This window comes from Podarcis tiliguerta, assembly GCF_965153285.1.
Source record: "Podarcis tiliguerta genome assembly, chromosome: 13".
Taxonomy (NCBI): Eukaryota; Metazoa; Chordata; class Lepidosauria; order Squamata; family Lacertidae; genus Podarcis; species Podarcis tiliguerta.
In genome coordinates, this window is record NC_139546.1 from 34,687,543 (window position 1) to 34,708,612 (window position 21,070).

Consider the following 21,070-nt stretch of genomic DNA (forward strand, 5'->3'; position numbering starts at 1 on the left):
GAAGTGGGTTAGTTGGCACAAGACCTCCCAGTCAACTCTTAATTGTGCAGCCTGAATTGGCTGGTAGGTAATTGAATTCCACCCAGGAAGAGTGACAGTCTAGAAGTGCCCTTGGTATAAGGCAGCTTTCTATGTCCTTATGCTTAAAAGCAGCAGAGTGTGTCAAGGTAAGGCAGGGAAGCATGATGAAATTTTTGCTCCCTTCTTTCTTTCCGTGTAAGGCATGCAGCCTCCCTCCCTCCCTCCTCAATTCCTGCTTGCTTTATGAAGAGGGCAAGCATGTATTTCACATGTGTTTGCCCAGCACACAAAGTTTGGCCCCAAGATGTAAGACCCTGGGCTGAGAAGAACAGGGAATGGAGGAAGAGTCTTGCCCTACAATGTTTTGTGCACGCTCCTGTTTATTCTGCATGCAGTCCTCTCCCAGTGCTGGTTTGCGAAGTGGTGTACACACAATGTTAGCCACAATCTTCTTCTGAAATATTGTATTTGATGCATCCTCCTCCAAAACCAGCTTCAATCCAAACTGAGCTGCATTTCGAGCAGGTAATGTGCACACAGCCTGTGTTTCTATCCAGACCTATTTGCTAGGTGATAGAGGAGGGTATATAAGTGGCCTTCTGAGGCAGGGGCCATTTGAAACTCACCACCAGTCCTCTTGGCTGGCAGTTAAAATTTTGCTTTCTCCAGAATTACCCATTTGGCCTTTATCTCAGGGATCTGCTGATCCCAGGTGAGGTGTCTAAAAAACCCCTACAAGGCCTGTTATTGACGGAACTTGTTACTGATGCCAGGCTCAAGCTAAACTGGAGGTACACCTCAAGCAAGGGACAAGGGTCATCCAGGATAAATCCCCCCTCCTCAAATTCACCATATTCCTTCTCCTGTGGGACAGGGAAGTATGGGCAAAAGTGGAGCAGGTAGATGGCAACATTTTTAAACGGAATCCCCTGCAACGACCACTTGTTTATCTCATATGTGCCATCCGTTTTATCAAAAGGGACCGCTTTGACACTTGACTTTGAAAAGGGATTTGTCTTGTTTAGAAGGGGAACAAACCGTCCTAACCCAACCTTTTTCAGCTGTGCTGACTGGGGTTGATGGCAGTCGTAGGATGCCTCCAGACTGTCAATATTTTGCAGAAGGGATTCAAGTGCCCACCAGGAAATTGTTGTCTTTGCATAATTAAAGTGGATTAAAGCACTCTGTTCCCTAGCACTAGTCCACTTTTAAAAAGTAGCCAACTTTTTGCAGTTAGGAAAGTGACGGGGAAATGTAGAATGAACAAACGACTAAGGAGAAGACATATAAACTCCACACAAGCAAATCAGAACGAATGCTCATTGTTGTATAACAATGTCCCCAGTAGATTGGGACAAATGCTTAGTAAAGACTGGATTATAATCTGATCTCCACATAAACTTTGTGCAAGCAAATCAGGGTGAATGCTCAATAAATAAATCATCTGGAAGAATACATAGTCCCAAATATCTGAGGGGAGTCAGGTTGGAAAAAGTTGTACTAACCTTATGGGTTAGGCCAAATTATTGTGAGCTAATAATTTTGATGAGCTAATTTGGAAGGCTGGTATAGAGTATCCTTTGTTAGGGCACAATGGTGGGCTAGATCAGAGCCTGTTATCCAACAGCTTGTGGACTGATTCCAGTCTGTGAAATAATTTTTTAGCAGTTTTAGTAATCTCATTAAATTCAATGCCCCTTTCAGACATAAGGTGTATTTTGGAGCCGTAGGACAGGCACTGATCTGGGATAATTTTGGGGCAGCTGTTTCTAATTCATAGGATTTATTTGAGAACTCCACTCTTTAGAAGTCCTTACAGTGATTCATCCTTTGCAAGGGCAGGGAATAGGCAGGGAATCTGAATTAATTGGGGATCCATTCATTACGTCTGGGAACCTGAGAAATAGTGACGGTATTCAGTCTCTCTTTTGTGTGGTGAAAGGTACTGTTCCATAGTTGCCATCATGTATAGGGCGCACTGCCAGGCATCTTTAATTAAAAATGAGAAAAACAAAAATATCCCCAACTCCTGCAAAATAAGTATTTAGTAGCACAGTCGGAGTTTATGTTGTCCGTTGAATGTTGAGCTGAAATATAACTGTTGAGTAACAAATGTAACTTTCGCTCTGGAAAAATAATAAAATATTATTATACTGTACAAAATAGAGAGAGAGAGATGATGCAAATGCTACCAGTCCTTTTTAACTGGTGATACCGGGAATTGAACCTGGGATGTCCTGTACGTGAAGCTTGGCTCTGCCACTGAGCTATGGCCCCTCTCTCCATGATCCAGGTGGCTTCATTACCTGCCCTGCCCATCCTTAGAATGTACTCACAGCCAGAGTGCCTGATGGGCAGAAAAAGGTCCAGCTCTGTTTCCTGCAAGGGCAAACTGACTCTGTATGATCTTCTGCTGAAACCTACTACTCCTTGAGAAAGCGGGGAGTACAGAAAGCAGCATACTGAACGTGGTCCCTTCCATGTGAATCGGGAGCACGATGTCTTCCAAAGTATTCCTGAAACACATTGACACCAGAATTTAAGCATTTCCTTGCAAATCGGCAACAGATATTGTGACACACTCCCTGCCATCAGGGGAAGCACTGATTTCCTTTGGATAAGATCGCAGAAGAGTTTGGCTGTAATCCTACATGGCGTTTGCCTGGAAGTAAGTGCGGGTGGTGCTGTGGTGTAAACCACTGAGCCTTGGACTTGCTGATCGCAAGGTCGGTGGTTTGAATCCCTGCGACGGGGTGAGCTCCTGTTGCTCAGTCCCAGCTCCTGCCCACCTAGCAGTTTGAAAGCATGCCAAAAAGCACAAGTAGATAAATAGGTACCGCTCCGGCAGGAAGGTAAATGGCGTTTCCGTGTGCTGCTCTGGTTTCGTCAGAAGCGGCTTAGACATGCTGGCCACATGACCCGGAAAAACTGTCTGCGGACAAATGTCAGCTCCCTCAACCTGTAAAGCGAGATGAGTGCCGCAACCCCAGAGTCGTTCGCAGCTGGACTTAACTGTCAGGGGTCCTTTACCTTTACCTTTTAAGTTGAACACAGTAAGACTTACTTTCGGGCAGACAGACCTAGGATTGTGGCATAAAGGTCTCTTTCTAGTATTTACATTGTTTGCAAATGTGCTGGGAGATCAGAGGTGTAAACAAAGCTCACTGCGTTCAGTAAGTCAGCACAGAAAGTGTGCCTTAGGTCCCTCTGTTACGTCCGTATGTGCAAGCCTCTAGTCATGGCATTAATCACTCCAAAGTACTAAAAATAAAAGTTAAAGGACCACCCCGTTGCAGCCCTTAAGCTGCCTACGGTGTATGATCAAAATAACCCGATACAAGAGGTGGGGAATATGTGACCCTCCAGATGTTGCTGAACTACAACTCCCATCAGCCTCAGCAAACATGGCCAGTGGGCAGGGATGATGGAAACTGTAGTCCAGCAAACACCTTGAGGGCTACAGGTTCCCCCTTGCTCTGTACAGAGGAAGTACATTTTGCACCTTTTAAAGGGGATACATTTGGTGGGAAGGAAATTTGACTTATATCATCATTAATCTGCTTCGCATTGTTACGATATGCTGCATTGTGACAGATCTTCTCTGGCGCTTCTTTTCGTTTCCATAGGTCTGGTGAAGCTGGGCGTACACTGCATCACAGGGCAGAAAGTGGCAATTAAGATTGTGAACCGGGAAAAGCTTTCGGAGTCAGTACTGATGAAGGTGAGCATGTGGGTTTGTTTGTTGGGAATGGTGTAAGGGCAGCGAAAAATGAAAATGGAAGCAGGTGGAGATGAATGTGCAAGCCAGATATAGATATATATCTATATAAAGTACCTGCTGAGTCTCAGTCTCTGGCCCTCCACTTCATCTTTACAGAAATTTCAACCCAGGTTGCCTTGCCAGATGTGGTCAGACACATTCACAGCCTACACAGCATGGTTTGGAATGAATTTACTAGCAGGTGGCGCTGTGGGTTAAACCACAGAGCCTAGGACTTGCCGATCAGAAGTCGGCGGAGCTCCTGTTGCTCGGTCCCTGCTCCTGCCAACCTAGCAGTTTGAAAGCACATCAAAGTGCAAGTAGATAAATACGTACCGCTCTGGCGGGAAGGTAAATGGCATTTCCGTGCGCTGCTCTGGTCCGCCAGAAGCGGCTTAGTGAAGCTGTACGCAGGCTCCCTCGGCCAATAAAGCGAGATGAGCGCTGCAACCCCAGAGTCGGCCATGACTGGACCTAATGGTCAGGGCTCCCTTTACCTTTTACCTCACTGCAGAGAGAAGTGCAAAACACTATCAGACTCTCACCAAATGCAGACATTGGTGACTTAGAAAGCAGGAAGAAGATGCAGAAACTAGTAAAAAAATGCCAGGCTTGTTTGTTTGTTGTTTGTTTGATTTGGATGTCATAAGAGCGGTACCTCCTCTTGAAGGATTGACCCTCTAAATTCCTTGGCTGAAAACGAGAGCTGAGAAAGTGCAGAAAATAAAGCAAGATTAAAAATGGGCGAGCTCACGCGGTTCCCGTATTCCAGACTTATTTTGCCAGGTGTCACGTGATACAGAAGGCCTGCCTTTTTCTGGACCAGCATCCATTGCAAGGTTTAGCGTGAGCTGATGGCATCACCAGCCTTCATCAGTATACTAGGCCTCAGTCCAGGACTTTGACTTAGTCCACATGGCAGCAGTTTAATCACATGGTGCGGATCAGCTTAGTTGGAGCATTTCCCCCCTGCGCTGGTGTGATTTCTCCCCCCCTTTCCTGAAGTTTGTGCTGACATGGAGAAAATCCCTGAATGATGAGCTGCTCCACATGCCATGTGATATTAGCTATGTTATGGAGCAGTTTTGAGCAGTTTTTCTGTGGAGGCTGTAACATGTAAAGAACACACACAGAAACCCCTGTCCATTTGTCAAACCGCGGGAGAAAAGGAGCTTGAAGCTTTGAAACGAACAGTGAAGATGTTTCTCAGGACGCCCTCACTTGCCACTCGCCAAGGCCAGAACGAAACGTTCAGCAGCTGACACCGTCCCATGTCCCCTTCTGATATACCAGGTGGGGTGGGGAGGGGAGGCTTTGCACACCCGGAGGCATACGCAAGATTGGAAGCGCCGTGTCTGGCAACATCCGGTGGTGCCCCAGCAGAGGCAGGCTGGCAAGCTGGAGACAGACAGGCTAGGAGCCGAAATCTGGAGATAAAAATGGGGGACCAGGTGGCCTCCCTCTGCAAGACATTGCCAGGCTGAAAGAAATCAGCAGGTCTGCAAGCCTTTGGGCTGCTTCAGTTGACCTATTTATGGAGCATTTGCCTTGATTTGCTTGCACGAAGTTTATGTGGAGTTTAGATTATAATCTGGCATTTATTCTGATTTGGTTGTGGAGAGGTTACATGACAATGAGCATTCACTCTGACTTGCTTGTGGGGCGTTTATACTTCCCATGAATCATTTGTTCATTCCACACTTATAACCACCTTTCTGCATCATTTCGCTAACTGCAAAGAGGCTGATTATTTTTTAAGTGGATTTGTTGCACTAGGGTGACAGAGCTCTTTGATTGCACAAACCTCAATTTCCCAATTTAGGTTTGGGGTCACGAAGAGTCGGACACAACTAAACAACAACAAATTTCCCAAAATGTTTGACTCCCTCCTGCAAATACATATACGCACCTTAAATATCCCTCAGTAGCATCAGCTTGGCCCAGCAGCAGCATCTGACTTCCTAGGCTTGAAGGATCATGGGCTGTCATGTCAAACTCCTGGCTGGAGGGACCTTTACTTACTTATTTATTCAATTTAATACACCGCCCTTTATCAAAAGGTCTTGGGGTGGTGTTCTCTTAGACTAGCAGCCTTGGTGGCCGTGTGAGCCACTGCCTGGTTTAAAGGACTCCTGGGTCAATATTTGTAGTGCTGAACATCAAAAGTTGTAGAATCCATGCCATAAATTCAAGGCACATTGCTTCCCCTCCAAAAGAAATACTGGGAACTGTAGTTTACCCTTCACAGAGTTACAACTCTCAGCACCCCTACGGCTGCTATATTTCAAAAAGTAAAAACCAGACAAACCCCAAAGTTGTGGAGCTTCCCCCCCCCCATGCCTAAAAAACACAATTTTTTGGTTGATTTGCCTAAGATCCAGGACAAAGCTCCGCCTTCTGGAAATTCCTCCCGGACGTCAATTCCGCCTATGTACTTTAAATGATGTGGATATGATGTGGATATAACCCACAGTTCCTGACAGAGCTTTAGACATAGGCTTGTCTTTCTACTTTCTATTGAGTCACATCCACCACTGTCCGTTTTTTATTTTGTTTGATTGAGACCTCCACCAGCTGGCTGGAAACCCACTCCAGGCATCTTGCACAAATAATACCTCATAAATTATTTCGAACTCTCTTCTTTCACGGAGAACCCAGGAGGAAGCTCCTCTTCTGTAGATCCTAGGACATGGGCAGTGCTCAAAAGAGTTTGTTCTTTACCCCCTGTATATAACCACACATGTATTCTCTCCCTCTTCCCTTCTAGGTGGAGCGGGAAATTGCCATTCTGAAACTGATTGAACACCCCCATGTGCTCAAACTCCATGATGTCTACGAGAACAAAAAATATTTGTAGGTATTTATTTGCAGATGGCCTCCCTCTCCCCCCCCCAGCCCCCCCCCATGTTCACATGTCCCCATCAGAGTGGAGCAGAGCTTCCTATGAGCAAATCACTTCATAGCTTGAATGGGGGGTGGGGGTGGGGGTAGTGTACTTTTGTTTGTTGATATATCTGCTGAGGATCCTCTTTCCAGGACAAATTCTGGGGATCCCTTCCAGTCAGGGTTGTAGCCACAGGGGATTCTGGTCCACCTCAGGGATATTCTAAACTTCTTCCCTGAACATTCTGCTTCCTTAAAAGCAAAACAAAACATGCTAAAGCTGCAATCCTAAACACAGCTAATCTGATTTAGATGGTTGATTTAGATGGGCCTTACTCCCAGGTAAGTGGGGTAGTGGTGGTGGTTGTTGCTGCTGCTGTTATTATCATTATTTTCCCCAGTGCTTTTTCGGGGGGGGGGGGGTGCAGGGGGATGCATACCCATAAACCATGGGTGGGTAAACTAAGGCCTGGGGGCCGGATCCGGCCCAATTGCCTTCTAAATCCGGCCTGCAGACGGTCCAGGAATCAGTGTATTTTTACATGAGTAGAATGTGTCCTTTTATTTAAAATGCACCTCTGGGTTATTTGTGGGGCATAAGAATTCGTTAATATTTTTTTTTCAAAATAGAGTCCGCCCCCCCCCCACAAGGTCTGAGGGACAGTGGAAAAAGTTTGCTGACCCCTGCCCTAAACATTTTATGAATCTAAGTTTGGCCTCATTTAGGGGAAGTATTTCAATATGAGTAGGAAAATGAGTACCCCTAAGAAAAAAAAAGCACTGGTTTCCTCCCCAAATAATCCTGGGAACTGTAGTTTACCCCCTCACAGAACTACAATTCCCAGCACCCTCATCAAACTATTGTTCCCAGGAATCTTTGGGAGAAGTCACATGTTTTAAATGTGCGGTGTGTTTGCATGCTTAGCCTCCTTCCCTTTTACCTGTGGAGAGATGAGGAAAAAGCATGCTGGCAGGGTTATACTGAATTGCTCCCTAAAGGCCATGTTCACGTTGAACAACTTAGAAAACAAACAGTTACGACCTTCCACGACTCCCTCTTAATAAAAAAAGCAGCCACAAGAGGTCCTGAGCGGGATCGGGGCATTGGTGCAAGGAAGGGAACTTAATTATTTGACCTTGCGCTGCTTCCTTGCCAAAAATCCCCTTCATAATAGCATCTTCAGGGACAAATAGCAGCTTTTTTCGTTGTTGTTAAGAAAGGGGGCTGCTGGGCCTTAATCACTTCTTAAAAGGAGCGTGCTTAATATAATAATGCGAAGTCTGACCCTGAGAAGTAATTTTAAACGTGGTTAGGCGGCTGGCGTCTATGTTTCTGGCTGTTCTGCAATGATTTCCCCTCCCTTGCTGCAACTGCGTTTCTGGCTTTGGGCCTACTTTGGTGTGCTCGCCAGGCCATACATATGGCTTCTGGAAGCCAGGATGCCAACATGTGATAAATAATAGCTGGGGCCTGTGAGCTTGTGGAGCCGGTTCATGCTTCTGTCATGCTCAGAGCTGGTCTCCTCCTTTCTCTGCGCTCAAACCCAAAGCACCGCCAGTCCTCTCCCCCCTTCACACCTCCACAAAACCCACTGCTCCCTTTTGCACAGACGCATTGCTGGCAGCTAGGTGCTTCTTTTTCTCCATTCGGATTTGAAGCTGGTTCAAGGGGGTGGGGGAGGAAAGCCACATCGAAACGGCATCGTTTGCTAAGAAACGACAAGGCAGGTGCTGGTTAGGCGTGGGTTTGTGTTTCATGTTGTGTGTACACACGGCGGGAGCCACAGGCTGAGCAAACCGACTATTTTTGTGTGTGTTTAACGTTCAGTGCGACAGAAATATTAGCTGCCGAAACATTTATTTGCGGAGATCAGGTGAGAGTAGACGCCTGGTTTCTGTGTGTCAAGCCTGCTGTTAAAGGCAGAGGGACGGGATCCGTAAAATAACACGTTTTTTAAAAAAGAAAAGTGTTTGGCGATCCCATCTGCTTCTGAAATTCTTGGCACCGTGGGGTGGTTTCCTAGGTAGGAGATAGTTGTGTTGCTGCATGCGTGTGAAGATCGCCAGAGCGGCAGAGCCTCTGTGAACATGTGTGTGTGTGGTGTGTGTGTGTGTGTGTTGTGTGCGAGAGGGCCGTCCAGAATACCAGGCGGTGCCAGACAACTGGCAATCCCCACACATAAGCTCTCTTTGTCATCCTCCTCCCGCTGACACAATGGGAGGAGGTGTTTGTGTGAGTGAGAGAGAGAAAGAGGTTGGAGGAAGAGGCTGCTGCCTTGAGGAAATAATTTTGCATTGTAAAACCATCTGAAATGAAATTCAAAATGTTTCCTCCGGGCAGCTTCTTCCTCCAACCCCTTTGTGTCTTACCTATAGGTAGGGTATTTAGACCTCAGTGCCTGGGGCCTACGAAACTCCCAAGGGCCTATGGAAAAGTTTGAGGCCTACATAAAATCCAATTAAAGCAGGTTGTTTGGTTTAGCGGTTTATGAAATCATTCCTCGACATACAGGTATAATACGTCTTAAGTAAATGTAAATTAAACATTAACTTTGAGGCTGCTTTCACTGGCAAAATCACAGGTGACTTTCATTTTTTAATATTTATTTTTTTTGCAAAAGCTCATTCTCAGTGGAGAGTAGTGCAAGCAAAGAGAGCCTTGGAGTATTCTCTTGCTTATAGAGATTATGGGACCTATATAACGTAAATATCTATCACTTGATCTATTTGGAGGTCTACAATTATGAGAGTGCTTGGGGCCTGCAACTACTTTAATCTGCGCCTGAATAAGAGGTCTCCTCCTCCTATTTTGTGTGTGTGAAGTGGGGAAAGAGTAAAGAAACTACCAAGCTCTCCCAAGATAGATTTTGGGTTGTTGTCTTTTTAAATCACTTCTGTCCAGTGTACCCTTAGGCTTCCCCATTACAACCTTTGAGAATTAGGTCAACGTGGACTTGAAATGTACTGTAATTTAATTGGTAGGGAGACAGGAGGTAAATAATAAATCTATGGCCTTTTAAATTGTGGGGGGTATTTTTTTGTTATTAATTTTTGTGTTTTTATATTGTAAACTGCCTTGTGATCCTCAGGTGAACGGTGTTATAGAAATATTAATATTAATAACAATAGCAATATTAGTGGTGGTGGTGCAGGGCAATCTTGAATGCATCTGCTCAGGACTGAGTTCCAACATAATGCTAAACCGTGGTTTGTTTTAATCATGTTCAACAAACTGTAAGTTGCCTCACAGACGGCCAAACAAACCATAACTTGTTTCTCCAGAGCTTGGTTTGTTTTCCAGCTGCTTCTTGCCAAGCAATGCCTTTGGAGTTTGGTGTGGGTCTGGGACAGGATGGCCAAACAAAGTACAATTTAGAAGGCTGGACATAACAGCAAACCATAGTTTTAAAAAGACACGATTCCAAAAGTCCACCATAAACTATGGTTTCATGTGGTTAGTCTGTTGGGCCAGGTTGACATATTCAGAGAAACCTTAGTTAGGCTAAACAATCCATGGTTTGGCATACTGTGCAAACCAGGTCATTGAACTGATGGGACCTTATTGCTGAATAATTCTGCATAGGAGTGCCATATGATGTAAAATTGGAACCATTGAACACCGCAGGGACTTACTTCCAAGCAGAAATGCCTAGGTTCATGCTGTTGCAAACTGCTGTAATGTCCTGAGAGCCAAAGACCACTTTAGACATGGCGTGGAAAGCACTTATAATAATAATAACAATAATAACAGTTTACTATTTATACCCTGCCCATCTGGCTGCTCTCAACAGAATATTAAAAACACAATAAAACATCAAACATTAAAAGCTTCCCTAAACAGGTCTGCCTGCAGATGTCTTCTAAAAATCAGATAGTTGTTTATTTCCTTGACATCTGATGGGAAAGCCCTCTGCCTGGTTCCCTGTAACTTCACTTCTCACAGTGAGGGAATCGCCAGAAGGCCCTCGAAGCTGGACCTCATTGTCCGGGCCGAACGACACTTATATGTTTAATATATGGCATGCTTAATGTAATGTTAACAGTCCTGTGTGAGATTGCACACATGTGTATTTAGCTGCATGTGGTGTTGTACACAGTATGCCGGCTGGGTACACTTTCCTCAGTGCAGATGCAACTAAGCAAAGTGTGAAGCTGCTCTTACCACCCATGACTTGTACATTGCCCAGTTTTTATTTCAGAGAAGTGCTTTCCATGAGGCAATTTTGTCGTGTTTGCAACAGCTGTGGCTTCTCTCTTTTGGGTTCTACAGCTACAACAGCTGGTGTCTGCACAGCGTTTTGGGATTGCATAACAACCGGCAATTCATCTTACCCAAAAGTGACTTGAAGATACATGGAACTGCTCATCCTTGTTCTTTCTAAGGCAGGGATGGGCAACCTATCGCCATCTTGATGTTGGCACTCCAACTCCCATCAGCCGCAGCCGGCGTTGCCAAAGGTCTGGGGTGATGTGAGTTGTAGTCCAACAACATCTGGAAGGCACCAGGTTTCCCATCCACCTTCTGTGGCAAAGCATTTAGCTTCCTTTTCTCCCAGCCTGCTTTGCAGTTGCTCCAGCTTAGAAGGAATTTGGTGAGGTTGTTCTCAACAGGGGGCCCGATGGATTCTCATGACCTCTTTCCCGATTTTCCCTGCTTCTCGGTCCCTCTGCCTCCTTCCGCGTCAGATACCTTGTCTTGGAACATGTCTCAGGAGGGGAACTCTTTGACTACTTGGTGAAGAAGGGACGCCTCACACCCAAGGAAGCCAGGAAGTTTTTCCGACAAATTGTCTCAGCTTTGGATTTCTGCCATAGCTATTCTATATGGTGAGTATCTTCCCTCGTCTCCTCGGCTGCTCATTGCCTGTTGCTGTTATCACATATTGCTAAGTAGCTCTTTTTTTTCCCAGGAGGAAAGAGGGGAAATGATTTTTCTTATGGTTTATTTTTCTTCTGCTGCCATAGCATTTTGTTCCCTTGGTATTGTGTAAGTATTGATTGTGTTGTATTCTGTCTATGGTGCTTTATTTCAAGTCCTCATTTTGTAAGCCACTTTGAGCTATCAAAATAATAGCTTACCTGTCTATTTATTTAATCATCATCATAACCATCATGCTGTCCCATCCCTGAGTCGCTGAGACTGTGTTTGGATCTTCCACTGCCTTATGGACCACTGAAATGTGCTCTGTGGCTGTACAACCAGATTGAGGAACCTCTTTCAGTCCAAGGACCACATTGCCTTGTGGGCAACTTTTCAGGGGGCCCTTTGCCGGTTGTGGGTGTGGCCAAAGGCAAAAGTGGGTGGAGCATTGGCTGTGATTCCAGTCTTAGCCTTTGTCCAGTAGGTTATGTCCCAGCTGTTCAAAAGCCAGAGGTTTATCTCTCTGCCGACACTTCTCTCTCCGTCTTTCCTCCAAGGCAAACAAGAGGCATGAGCAAAGCTCAATGAGCTTGTGAGAAAGGCATGAAGCAGAGGCCAGTGATGGGTATAGCCTGGAAAGAGGGGTGGGGTTTTGAGAGAGTCCTAGGGGTCAGATAGTGAGGCCTGAAGAGCCTTAGGTTTCTGTTCCCTTCTGCACAGTCCAACCAGACCAAGGAGAAGCCATTACCTACTCTGTTCCACATGTTGAGCTGCTGTTCAGGGGTGAAGAGACAGTGATAAGTTGGCAACTCTTGTCGCAACAATTGTAGGCTTAGGCTGATTGAAATATGCAGCTCTAGTTTCAGATTCACTGAGGAGGAAGGAGAGGCTGAAGTGAGCAAAGTAGAAAACAAAACCTCTGGCCATTTCAGAAGCTCTTGACTTACTTTGCCCTGATCTTAGTACGCAGGACAGTTTCTATAGTAGGGTAACATGATGAATTGTGAATAACCCAGGAGAGTCAGCAAGGAGGGCTAGCTGAAACACCCTGCTGTTCATTGTGATTTCTCAGGGTAGCAACTCTGGGATAGCTACTTCTTATTCTGATCCAGCAAGCCCCAATGCTATTTCCATAGCCATGGCAACTAGAAACTTGTTCCTGTTTCAAAAAGAAAGCTTGGGTTCTCTGAAATCCAGCACATTCCCTGGCCACTGGGCCACAAGTCCGATTCAGCACCTGTGTTTAAAAAATCTGCTCAAGGGGTGGGGAAAAGCAAGTCCATTCTGATCGCATTTCCTTCACTGGGATGATCCCAGATGTAGCTACTTGACCTCAAGGGATGTTTCGCGTGCATGTGCCTTTTATGTCTCCCATTGACCAGTCTCCTTTCATTTTGTTTGGACCTCCCCAGCCACCGAGACTTGAAGCCGGAGAACTTGTTGCTGGATGAGAAGAACAATATCCGGATTGCAGATTTCGGCATGGCCTCCCTGCAGGTCGGAGATAGCCTGCTGGAAACAAGTTGTGGGTGAGCCAACCTCTAACGTGCGGAGGGCTGATTGGAGGGTTGCACACAACACCACGAAAGAGACGAGGATGAGGATGAAGAGTCAGGCATCAGTTGATCCTTGTTTGGCAGGAACACCAAAAGCACCGCAGGTGTTTCCTGCAGGGAATACCATAAAACATGAAGTGGGAAGGAAGCGCATGTCTGCAAACCCAGAGAAGCCGGCGCATGTCTTTTTAAGAAATGTGCTTCCTTTTCACACATGATGGGGTTCACTGGAGTGTCCAGAAATCAGAAACATCTGCTGTATAGTATGTGAATCACTCCTGCGTTTGCAGCAGAGGGGTGGATTTTGGGGGGGATTTGCCAGCCCTATAATAGAGTGGAACAAGGGTCTCATCCAAGGAATGACATGATCTATGTCACCTTGGCTGTGTTGCCATAGGTCGACCCTCCCACCTATCCCTATGCTGTTCTCTTACACCCTTCCCAGGGAACGGAGGTACAGTAATTCACCGCTTTCTCTGGCCCACACCACCAGGGCTCTCCCTTGCTCCACCCCCTGCTCTGGGATTCCCAAACCCGATTGGTAGCCCTACCAGTCACTCTCCCATTAAGGCTGTCAATCTGGAAAAGAAAGAAAAAAATATGCTAGCAAAAAGAAGACAGATGTGGGCTCTGGTTTTTCACACTGCAGCTTTTCAAGTTCAGCACTGCCCAAACTGAACGTGATGTCACTCACACAATTAGTAATTTTGTGAATTGTTTTTTTTAAAAAAGGAAATAGCAGCTACTGTGTGCTTGCCTTCCCACCCCCGATCCAGGTCGGGACTGTGCTGTCAGGGGAGCAGGGCTTTAACTCTGTGCCCTGACCCTGTTCCAGTTCTGATCAGCCCTCGCACCTCTCTGGCTTCTATTTGGTGAAAATGGCAACATCTCTTTTGGGACAAATAGCAGCTGTGGGAAAGCCTGATCCAAATGGGGACTGTGGTTAAGGTCACGCTGTCTTCATGTCACGGTCTAAATCTGAATTTACTTCCCCCAGCTGAAATATGCTTTGTTTTGTTGTTTTTAAAAATCACGTAACTACTGATAGCATGAATAATACCACGACTGGTTTTTTGGCCCGAAAGTGAACTTTGCTTGCCAGCTCTTTAGCCTCAAAGCTGGGACATATTTCATTCTGGGAGGAAGTGAAGGAAATGCTTTGAGATTGCCTAGTTGCAGCCACATGACTGTACGTCCTTTATAAAATTTGTGGTTGTTTTTTATAATCTGTATTTTATTTGATATTTTTTTTTTGAAAAAAATTGCTTTTTCCTTTTTTGTAAGCTGCTGTAAATGCCAGTGTGATGTATAGGCAGTGTAACCCCCCTCACCAAAAAACCACCCCCTCACATTTAAAATAGATAAATAATGAACACCCAAAGCACTTCCATCATCACAGCATCAACACCATACATTCAAAGCACTTTTAGCACACATTTAAAGCACACCTATGGCTACATACCTGCCATAATTTTAAAATACATGACCTCCTCCAGAGAATCCTTACCCTTCACAGAGCAACAATTCCTAGCACTCTTAACAAACCACAGCTCCCAGGATTCTTTGGGGGCCAGCCGTGTGCTTTAAATGCAATTTAAGTGTATGGTGTCAATGTGATGACACTCCCCAGAAAAAAACGGAGGGCAGTGCCAAGGAAGGCTGAAGAGTTGTTCCATGTGCTTCATGTGTGCTAGTTCACGTGCTTTAAATGTGTACTAGGGGGATGCAGGTGGCACTGTGGTCTAAACCACTGAGCCTCTTGGGCTTGCCGATCAGAAGGTCGGCGGTTCGAATCCCCGCGATGGGGTGAGCTCCTGTTGCTCTGTCCCAGCTCCTGCTAACCTAGCAGTTCAAAAGCACATCAAAATGCAAGTAGATAAATAGGTAAACGGCATTTCTGTGCACTCTGGTTTCTGTCACTGTGTCCTGTTGCACCAGAAGCGGTTTAGAAGCGGCTCCCTTGGCCTGAAAGCAAGATGAGCTTCGCAACCCCACAGTCGCCTTTGACTGGACTTAACTGTCCAGGGGTCCTTTACCTTTACCTTACCAAATGTGTGCTAAATGCGCTTTAAATGTATGTGCAGGCTCCTTCGCTGCCTCAGTCTCTCTTCTTGCCTCCTCATGGCCAGCCTCCTGGACCTGGCAGCACTTGTGGGACAAGAATGAACGGGGGGGGGCATTTTCCCTCCACAAATACATTTTAGGTTTTGGGGGCAGTGTGTTTGTGGGTGGGTGGGTGGGAAGAAGTCCCGCAGGCTCCTCTTCACATGCCTGTTTGAACCCAAGGCCCTGGGGGGGGTCTGCTTTCTCCTGCGTTTCACTCTTCCTCTGTCTCTCTGTCTTTCTCTTTTCTGCCCCCAATGCTGGGCTGCAGTTCTCCTCACTATGCATGTCCTGAGGTGATCAAGGTAAGGACTCAGGCCTAGTGCCCACACCCCTCCCCTGCCTTGATGGCATCTCCTTCCCTTCCCTCTTGCCCGCGGATCAAACCAGGGGGTCTGTCAAGCCTGGCACCAGGCTTCACTTGGGTTGGGGCTTAACGGCTTCTCAGTCGTATGTCATCATCTTCTACCCATTTGCCATGGAATAAGCCCCATGGATCTGGGTGGGGCTGATTTCTGAGTAGGCATGTATAGGATTGAACGGTTGGTTGCTTAATTTGTTAAAACAAGAAAGTGGGGAGCAGTTTTGGTTGACTTAAAAGGAGACTCTGTTGAATCAGTCAACGGATTTCAGAAGTGGGTCGAATTCAAACCAAACTAGTTGCGCTTACATCCCATTTAAATGAATGTGAAAAGGTATCAGTGATTGACTTAACACCCATTGATTCCAGTGGGACTTATGGGCAACTAACTCACAGTACAATCCTATGTTTGTCAACTCAGAGTTTATGTCCCATCAAGTTGAATGAGAGTTATTCACAGGTTATAGCAGGGACAGGGGTCAAATGTGGCCCTCCAGGCCTCTCTGCCTGGCCCTCAGGGCTCTCCCCAGGCCACAGTCCATCCAGAGCCACAGCCTTCATCAGACATGATCCACACATTCCTCAAGTGTTTTTGCCTGACTGGAATTTGTCCTTGGGCTCTGGTCATGCTTCCTGTTTGTCTGGATGGAGGGTAGGGAGGTGGGTGTGGAAAATAGCCTTCTGCAGAAAGGCAAATTTCACATGTCTTGGTCTGCCCACTTTTGCCTCTGGCCCTGCCCAGCCGTGGCATGTGGCCCCCAGAAGGTCGCCAAGAAGGAAAGGCGATCCTCGGGTTGGAAAAACGGTATATAGGATTGCACCCTTTGCCTGGACCCAGTTCAATTTTTCTTCCTATAAGGACGTAACAAGCTGCAGATGGCAAGCAGCATTTTAAAAGAGACACCCCTTCCTATGTGTGAAAGGTCGTGTATTCAGGATGGTGCCTGGTGCGATGCAGGCTTGTGTAATTTAATAACGGAGTAAAGTGTGCCATTTTGTAGAACGATTCCCCCCACTTATGTCCACATTTGTGTAGATTTAAGTGACTAATTAATTGATTAATCAACTACAATTCATATGATAAATTTACCTTTCCTTTTTTAACTTGGCGACTGCTCTAATTATATGTGGGGTTGGACAGGGGAAGGTGTTATTGAAGGAGACTGGTAGTTGCTTGTCTCTCATCCCTCGCACCCTTTATGACTGGGAAGGGGAACCTGCGACCTGTCTCCAGACACGGTTGGATTCCAACTCCCATCAGCCCCATCCAGCTGACCAGGGCTGATGGGAGCTGTAGTCCCACAATAGAGGTCCATAGGTTCCCCATCTCTGCTTTAGTAAGGCCTTGCTCTGTACAATATGGTAGCTTCTTCTGAAAAACTTCAACTCTCTTAAAGCACCATAATCCTCATTCCAGAGCCGCTAGATCTGAAATTTAAATTCAGTGACCTGGGGGATATCTACTGAATTCCTTCCCCCAGAAATAAGACGTTTTTGATGCTGGGAAGAAGCACCACCCACTTGTGAACAGTGGCAGATGACTGAGGGGGCAGAGTCACCCTCCTGGTGCAGCTCACCTGGACAAGGCTGGGTCAGGGCGGCTGCAAGGTCGGGGCTGCAGAGAGACACTGGTGGGAGTGCCCAATTGGCTCTGTCGGCGTGTCATTCACACAGCCCAGCTGTGCCACCAGCTCCTGCCAGCCCTGTCTGCATAAGCTGCAGCAAAGCCAATGTTGAGAGGGTGGCTCTGCTCCACTACAGCAGCCACTACTGCTTGTGGAGGGTATTGGGGAAGGGGAACATCAACCAGTCCTGGAAGATGGGGAAGTTTTGATCCCTTCTTGATGGCCATAGACTGGAGCCAGGAGACAATAGAGTTTGCTGAGTAATGGACCAAGCGAGGGCAGGAGGAGTTGGGGCAGGTGGCGAGAGACAAGGTTCTCTCGTCCTTATGGAGATATATCCCCTTCCCGCCTGTTCTTAACACTTGGGCGAGCCTTCCACTCTCCACTCTGATTTCTTTATTGTCTGTCATTCATTCCCAGCCAAGCTTTCCCTGTCCTGCCCCTGTCCTCCCACGTTGCCAACCCACCAAATCTCTCTGCTCTTCACTCCTTAGGGGGAGAAGTACGATGGACGTCGCGCTGACATGTGGAGTTGCGGAGTCATCCTCTTTGCCCTGCTGGTGGTAAGGCTGCTCCCCAGTAAATTGCCGGGCTATTTAACACCCCCTGCCCGTCCCCACCATGTTGTCCTCGCTGTGGCAAAGGAGTTCCAAGGTTGCTCAGAGCAACCTATGTCCAATGCTGGTCCTACTCAGAGCAGACCTGTTGAAACTAGTGGACATGATGGACTGAAGTTCACTGATGTGAATACCTCCAGGTATTGTTGGACTTCATCTCCCATCAGCCCCAGCTGGCCAATGGATGGTCAGAGATGATGGGAGTTGTAGTCCAACAATGTCCGGAAAGCCACAGGTCCCCCATCTCTGAGTTGTATGTTCTTTATTTATTTACAAACACATTTCTCTGCTGCCACATCACAAAGTATTGGGGTGGAGCACAACACTGAAACATAAAACAACAATTGAAAACAATACAGATAACCATTAATTATTCCAAAAAATAAAAATGAAATGGTTACAAAGGCTTGCCAGTGTAAAAAGATCAAGATCTACAAGTCAAAAGCGAGGGTGCCTGATGAACCTCTCCTGGAAGGGACAGGTGGCACTAAGTGCCCAACTTGAATTTAAATGCAAAAAACAACAACAAACCCATTCTGCATTTGAAATCTCAATACTGAAAAATCTGTGTGAGCTTTCATTTTGGGGTCGGTTCTCTCGCCCTTTGTCCTGCAGGGAGCGCTACCCTTTGACGACGACAACCTACGCCAGCTGCTTGAGAAGGTGAAGCGGGGGATCTTCCATATGCCCCACTTCATCCCGCCCGACTGCCAGAACCTCCTGCGGGGCATGATTGAGGTGGAGCCCGAGAAAAGACTCAGTGTGAGTAATCCCGGCGGTGCAAACGCTGTTAAAGTAGGGTTAGGGGAAGACATTTGATTCGTTTTTCCTTTAAAGGCGAATTCACCTGATCTGCATTTTCCAAAACAATGTATGAACCAAGAGACAGCCATCTTTTTGAAATTTGCAATTCTCTGAATTTTGCAGTGCACTCATGCAGCTGAGTAATGTATTTGGAAAATGGATATATTAATGTAAGATGTGTATAAACATTTACAAATATATTTAAAATTTACAGAATTGTAGTTGAAAAAATATTTACCCACAATTGCTTTTTCTAAGGCACACTTTTCATGTATTCTTGTACACATTACTTCAGTTTTTCCAAACAAATTTCACAGAATTACACATTAGTGCAAACAAATTACACAGAAAACAATGGAGACAAAACGAAACAAAAAGAAGTAGACATATAGCAGTATAACTATCCATATGTGTGTGTGTGTGTGACATACAAATTGCATTATATTAGGGAAAATATAAGTACTAGAGAAAATATGCTTTGCAAAAATGTAGATATTAGGACAAATTATTATTATTATTAATCAAAATTGTATACCCACTTCGTCCAAGATCATAGGATGGTTCACAACATGAGAAAACAATACATAATAAAAATAAGAACTGGAAGCTAATTGGCAGCCAGTGCAGTTGGGCTAGGATTGGTGTTATATGCTTAAACTATATTGCCACGGTGAGCAACCTGGTGGCCAAATTCTGCACCAGCTGAAGTTTCTAAGCCCTACAGATAACGCTCTGCAGTAATCTAACCTGGAGGTTACCAGAGCATAGATGACAGAAGGTAGGTTATCCCTGTCCAGACTGACACAGCTGGGCCACCACCTGAAGCTGATGGAAGGCACTCTGTGCTACTGAGGCCACCTGAGTCTCGAGCAACAGCAAAGGATCCAGGAGTACCCCCAGGCTGCATTCCTGCTTCTTCAGAGGGAGTGTGACTGCAAGAGCAGGCAACCTCCCATCCAACCATTAAAATGCTGATGAGTTTTCATGAGGGTTTTTAAATTGCCCCCTCCCTGCAAAGTGATGCAGAAATGTGGGGAGTGGACTTAAGACTGTACAAATCAGAAACCAAAAACTGGTAGATTTGCCCACCCTCAGTTGAAAGTGAAGCAATGACATAGTTTTGGATGGGGAGCTCTTCAGTTCCGACATCCACTTTCCTGGGACTAAGCCTCGCCAACCTCAGTGAGGCTTTCTTTTGAGTAGACTTGTAGAGGATTGCATTTATACATGATTTAGGGAGAAAAAGTTTCTAATGTTGTTGTTTCCCCCCCCCCCCTCCATGTGGCGACTTTAGCTGGAACAGATCCAGAAGCACCCATGGTTCTTGTGAGTACCTCCAGATCCTTCTCTTTGATTCCCACCGTTCCAATATTTTCTGGCTTCACTGGGTGAAGATATGTGTGTGTGAGGTGGGAGGGCACATGGAGAAACTGAACCCAGGAAATGGGCAGAGTATAAATAGTTTCTCAGTCAAATACATCCCTGGCAACTGTGACCCTTCCTCCAGATCAGGGGTTTCCAAACTTGGGTCTGCAGCTGTTTTCAGACTACAACTCCCACCATCCCTAGCTAGTCAGGGATGATGGGGATTTTAGTCCAGAAATGGGTGGAGACCCAAGTTTGGGGAACCCTGCCCTAGATCCATCTCATTGATGTCTGAGCTTCCAGCTTAAATGTGCCCAGACATAGCTTTGTATCCATGAGCACCAAAAAAGTGAAAGTCATATTCATTATAGTGCGTTTGTTTTATTTATTTTTGGCTATAATACTAAAATGCTGATGCAAAATAGAATCCTGAAACAGTATTTCCATAGGCACGCAATATATAGGTTCTTTTCTGGACCCTAGATCATGACAAAAGCCGTGCTTTGTTATACGTACAGTATTAATTGTTATACATACAATGAATTGTAAAAAAATTGCATGGGGAGAAGAAAAGCGACAACCCTAAACCCAGCCTCAAAATTTGACATGCACATTCCACTGTGAAAATATAAAGCCAGGCTGGCTAGCATTTGCCAACCTGAGGTTGATAGTCGCCTTTAGCCAGCCTTACTTTCCTCTTACGTGATCTGTGCTTCTTTTCTCCCAGGGGAGGTAAGAATGAACCAGAGCCAGAGCAGCCGATTCCTAGGAAGGTGGCCATTCGACGGATTCAGTCAGTCAGCGAGCTGGACCCCGACGTGCTGGAGAGCATGCACTCCCTTGGCTGTTTCCGCGACAAGAATAAGTTGAAGCAGGAGCTGCAGACCGAGGGGTGAGAGATTGGGGCACGTGGCTGGAATGGGGAAGGAGAGCCTGTCTAACGTTTTGCACATTGCACTGTGGGGATGCACTGAACTAGTGGAGGAATGCTTTGGGGGAGGTTATATATTTATTTTATTGTATCTCACCTTTCTTTCCTCCTTGGAACCCAAGGTGAGATAGGTGTGTTTCCCAGGGAGTCAGCCACCCAGGCACTGACCAAAAGCCAGACCTG

At 46.0% G+C, this 21,070-nt stretch overlaps 1 protein-coding gene across 10 annotated transcripts in view; it reads left to right on the forward strand.

Moving 5' to 3' along the window:
- BRSK1 (BR serine/threonine kinase 1) overlaps positions 1–21,070 on the forward strand; it is a 56,654-nt gene that overhangs the window by 20,598 nt on the left and 14,986 nt on the right. For 3 of the 10 annotated variants that reach the window (XM_083411585.1, XM_083411583.1, XM_083411586.1), the window contains 9 exons: positions 3,648–3,742; positions 6,549–6,634; positions 11,351–11,491; positions 12,938–13,054; positions 15,456–15,489; positions 17,665–17,733; positions 18,403–18,549; positions 19,886–19,917; positions 20,684–20,848. In XM_083411585.1, the coding sequence (XP_083267711.1) occupies positions 3,648–3,742; positions 6,549–6,634; positions 11,351–11,491; positions 12,938–13,054; positions 15,456–15,489; positions 17,665–17,733; positions 18,403–18,549; positions 19,886–19,917; positions 20,684–20,848 (886 nt within the window). The other 7 variants (XM_083411587.1, XM_083411592.1, XM_083411590.1 and 4 more) reach the window with 7 other exon arrangements.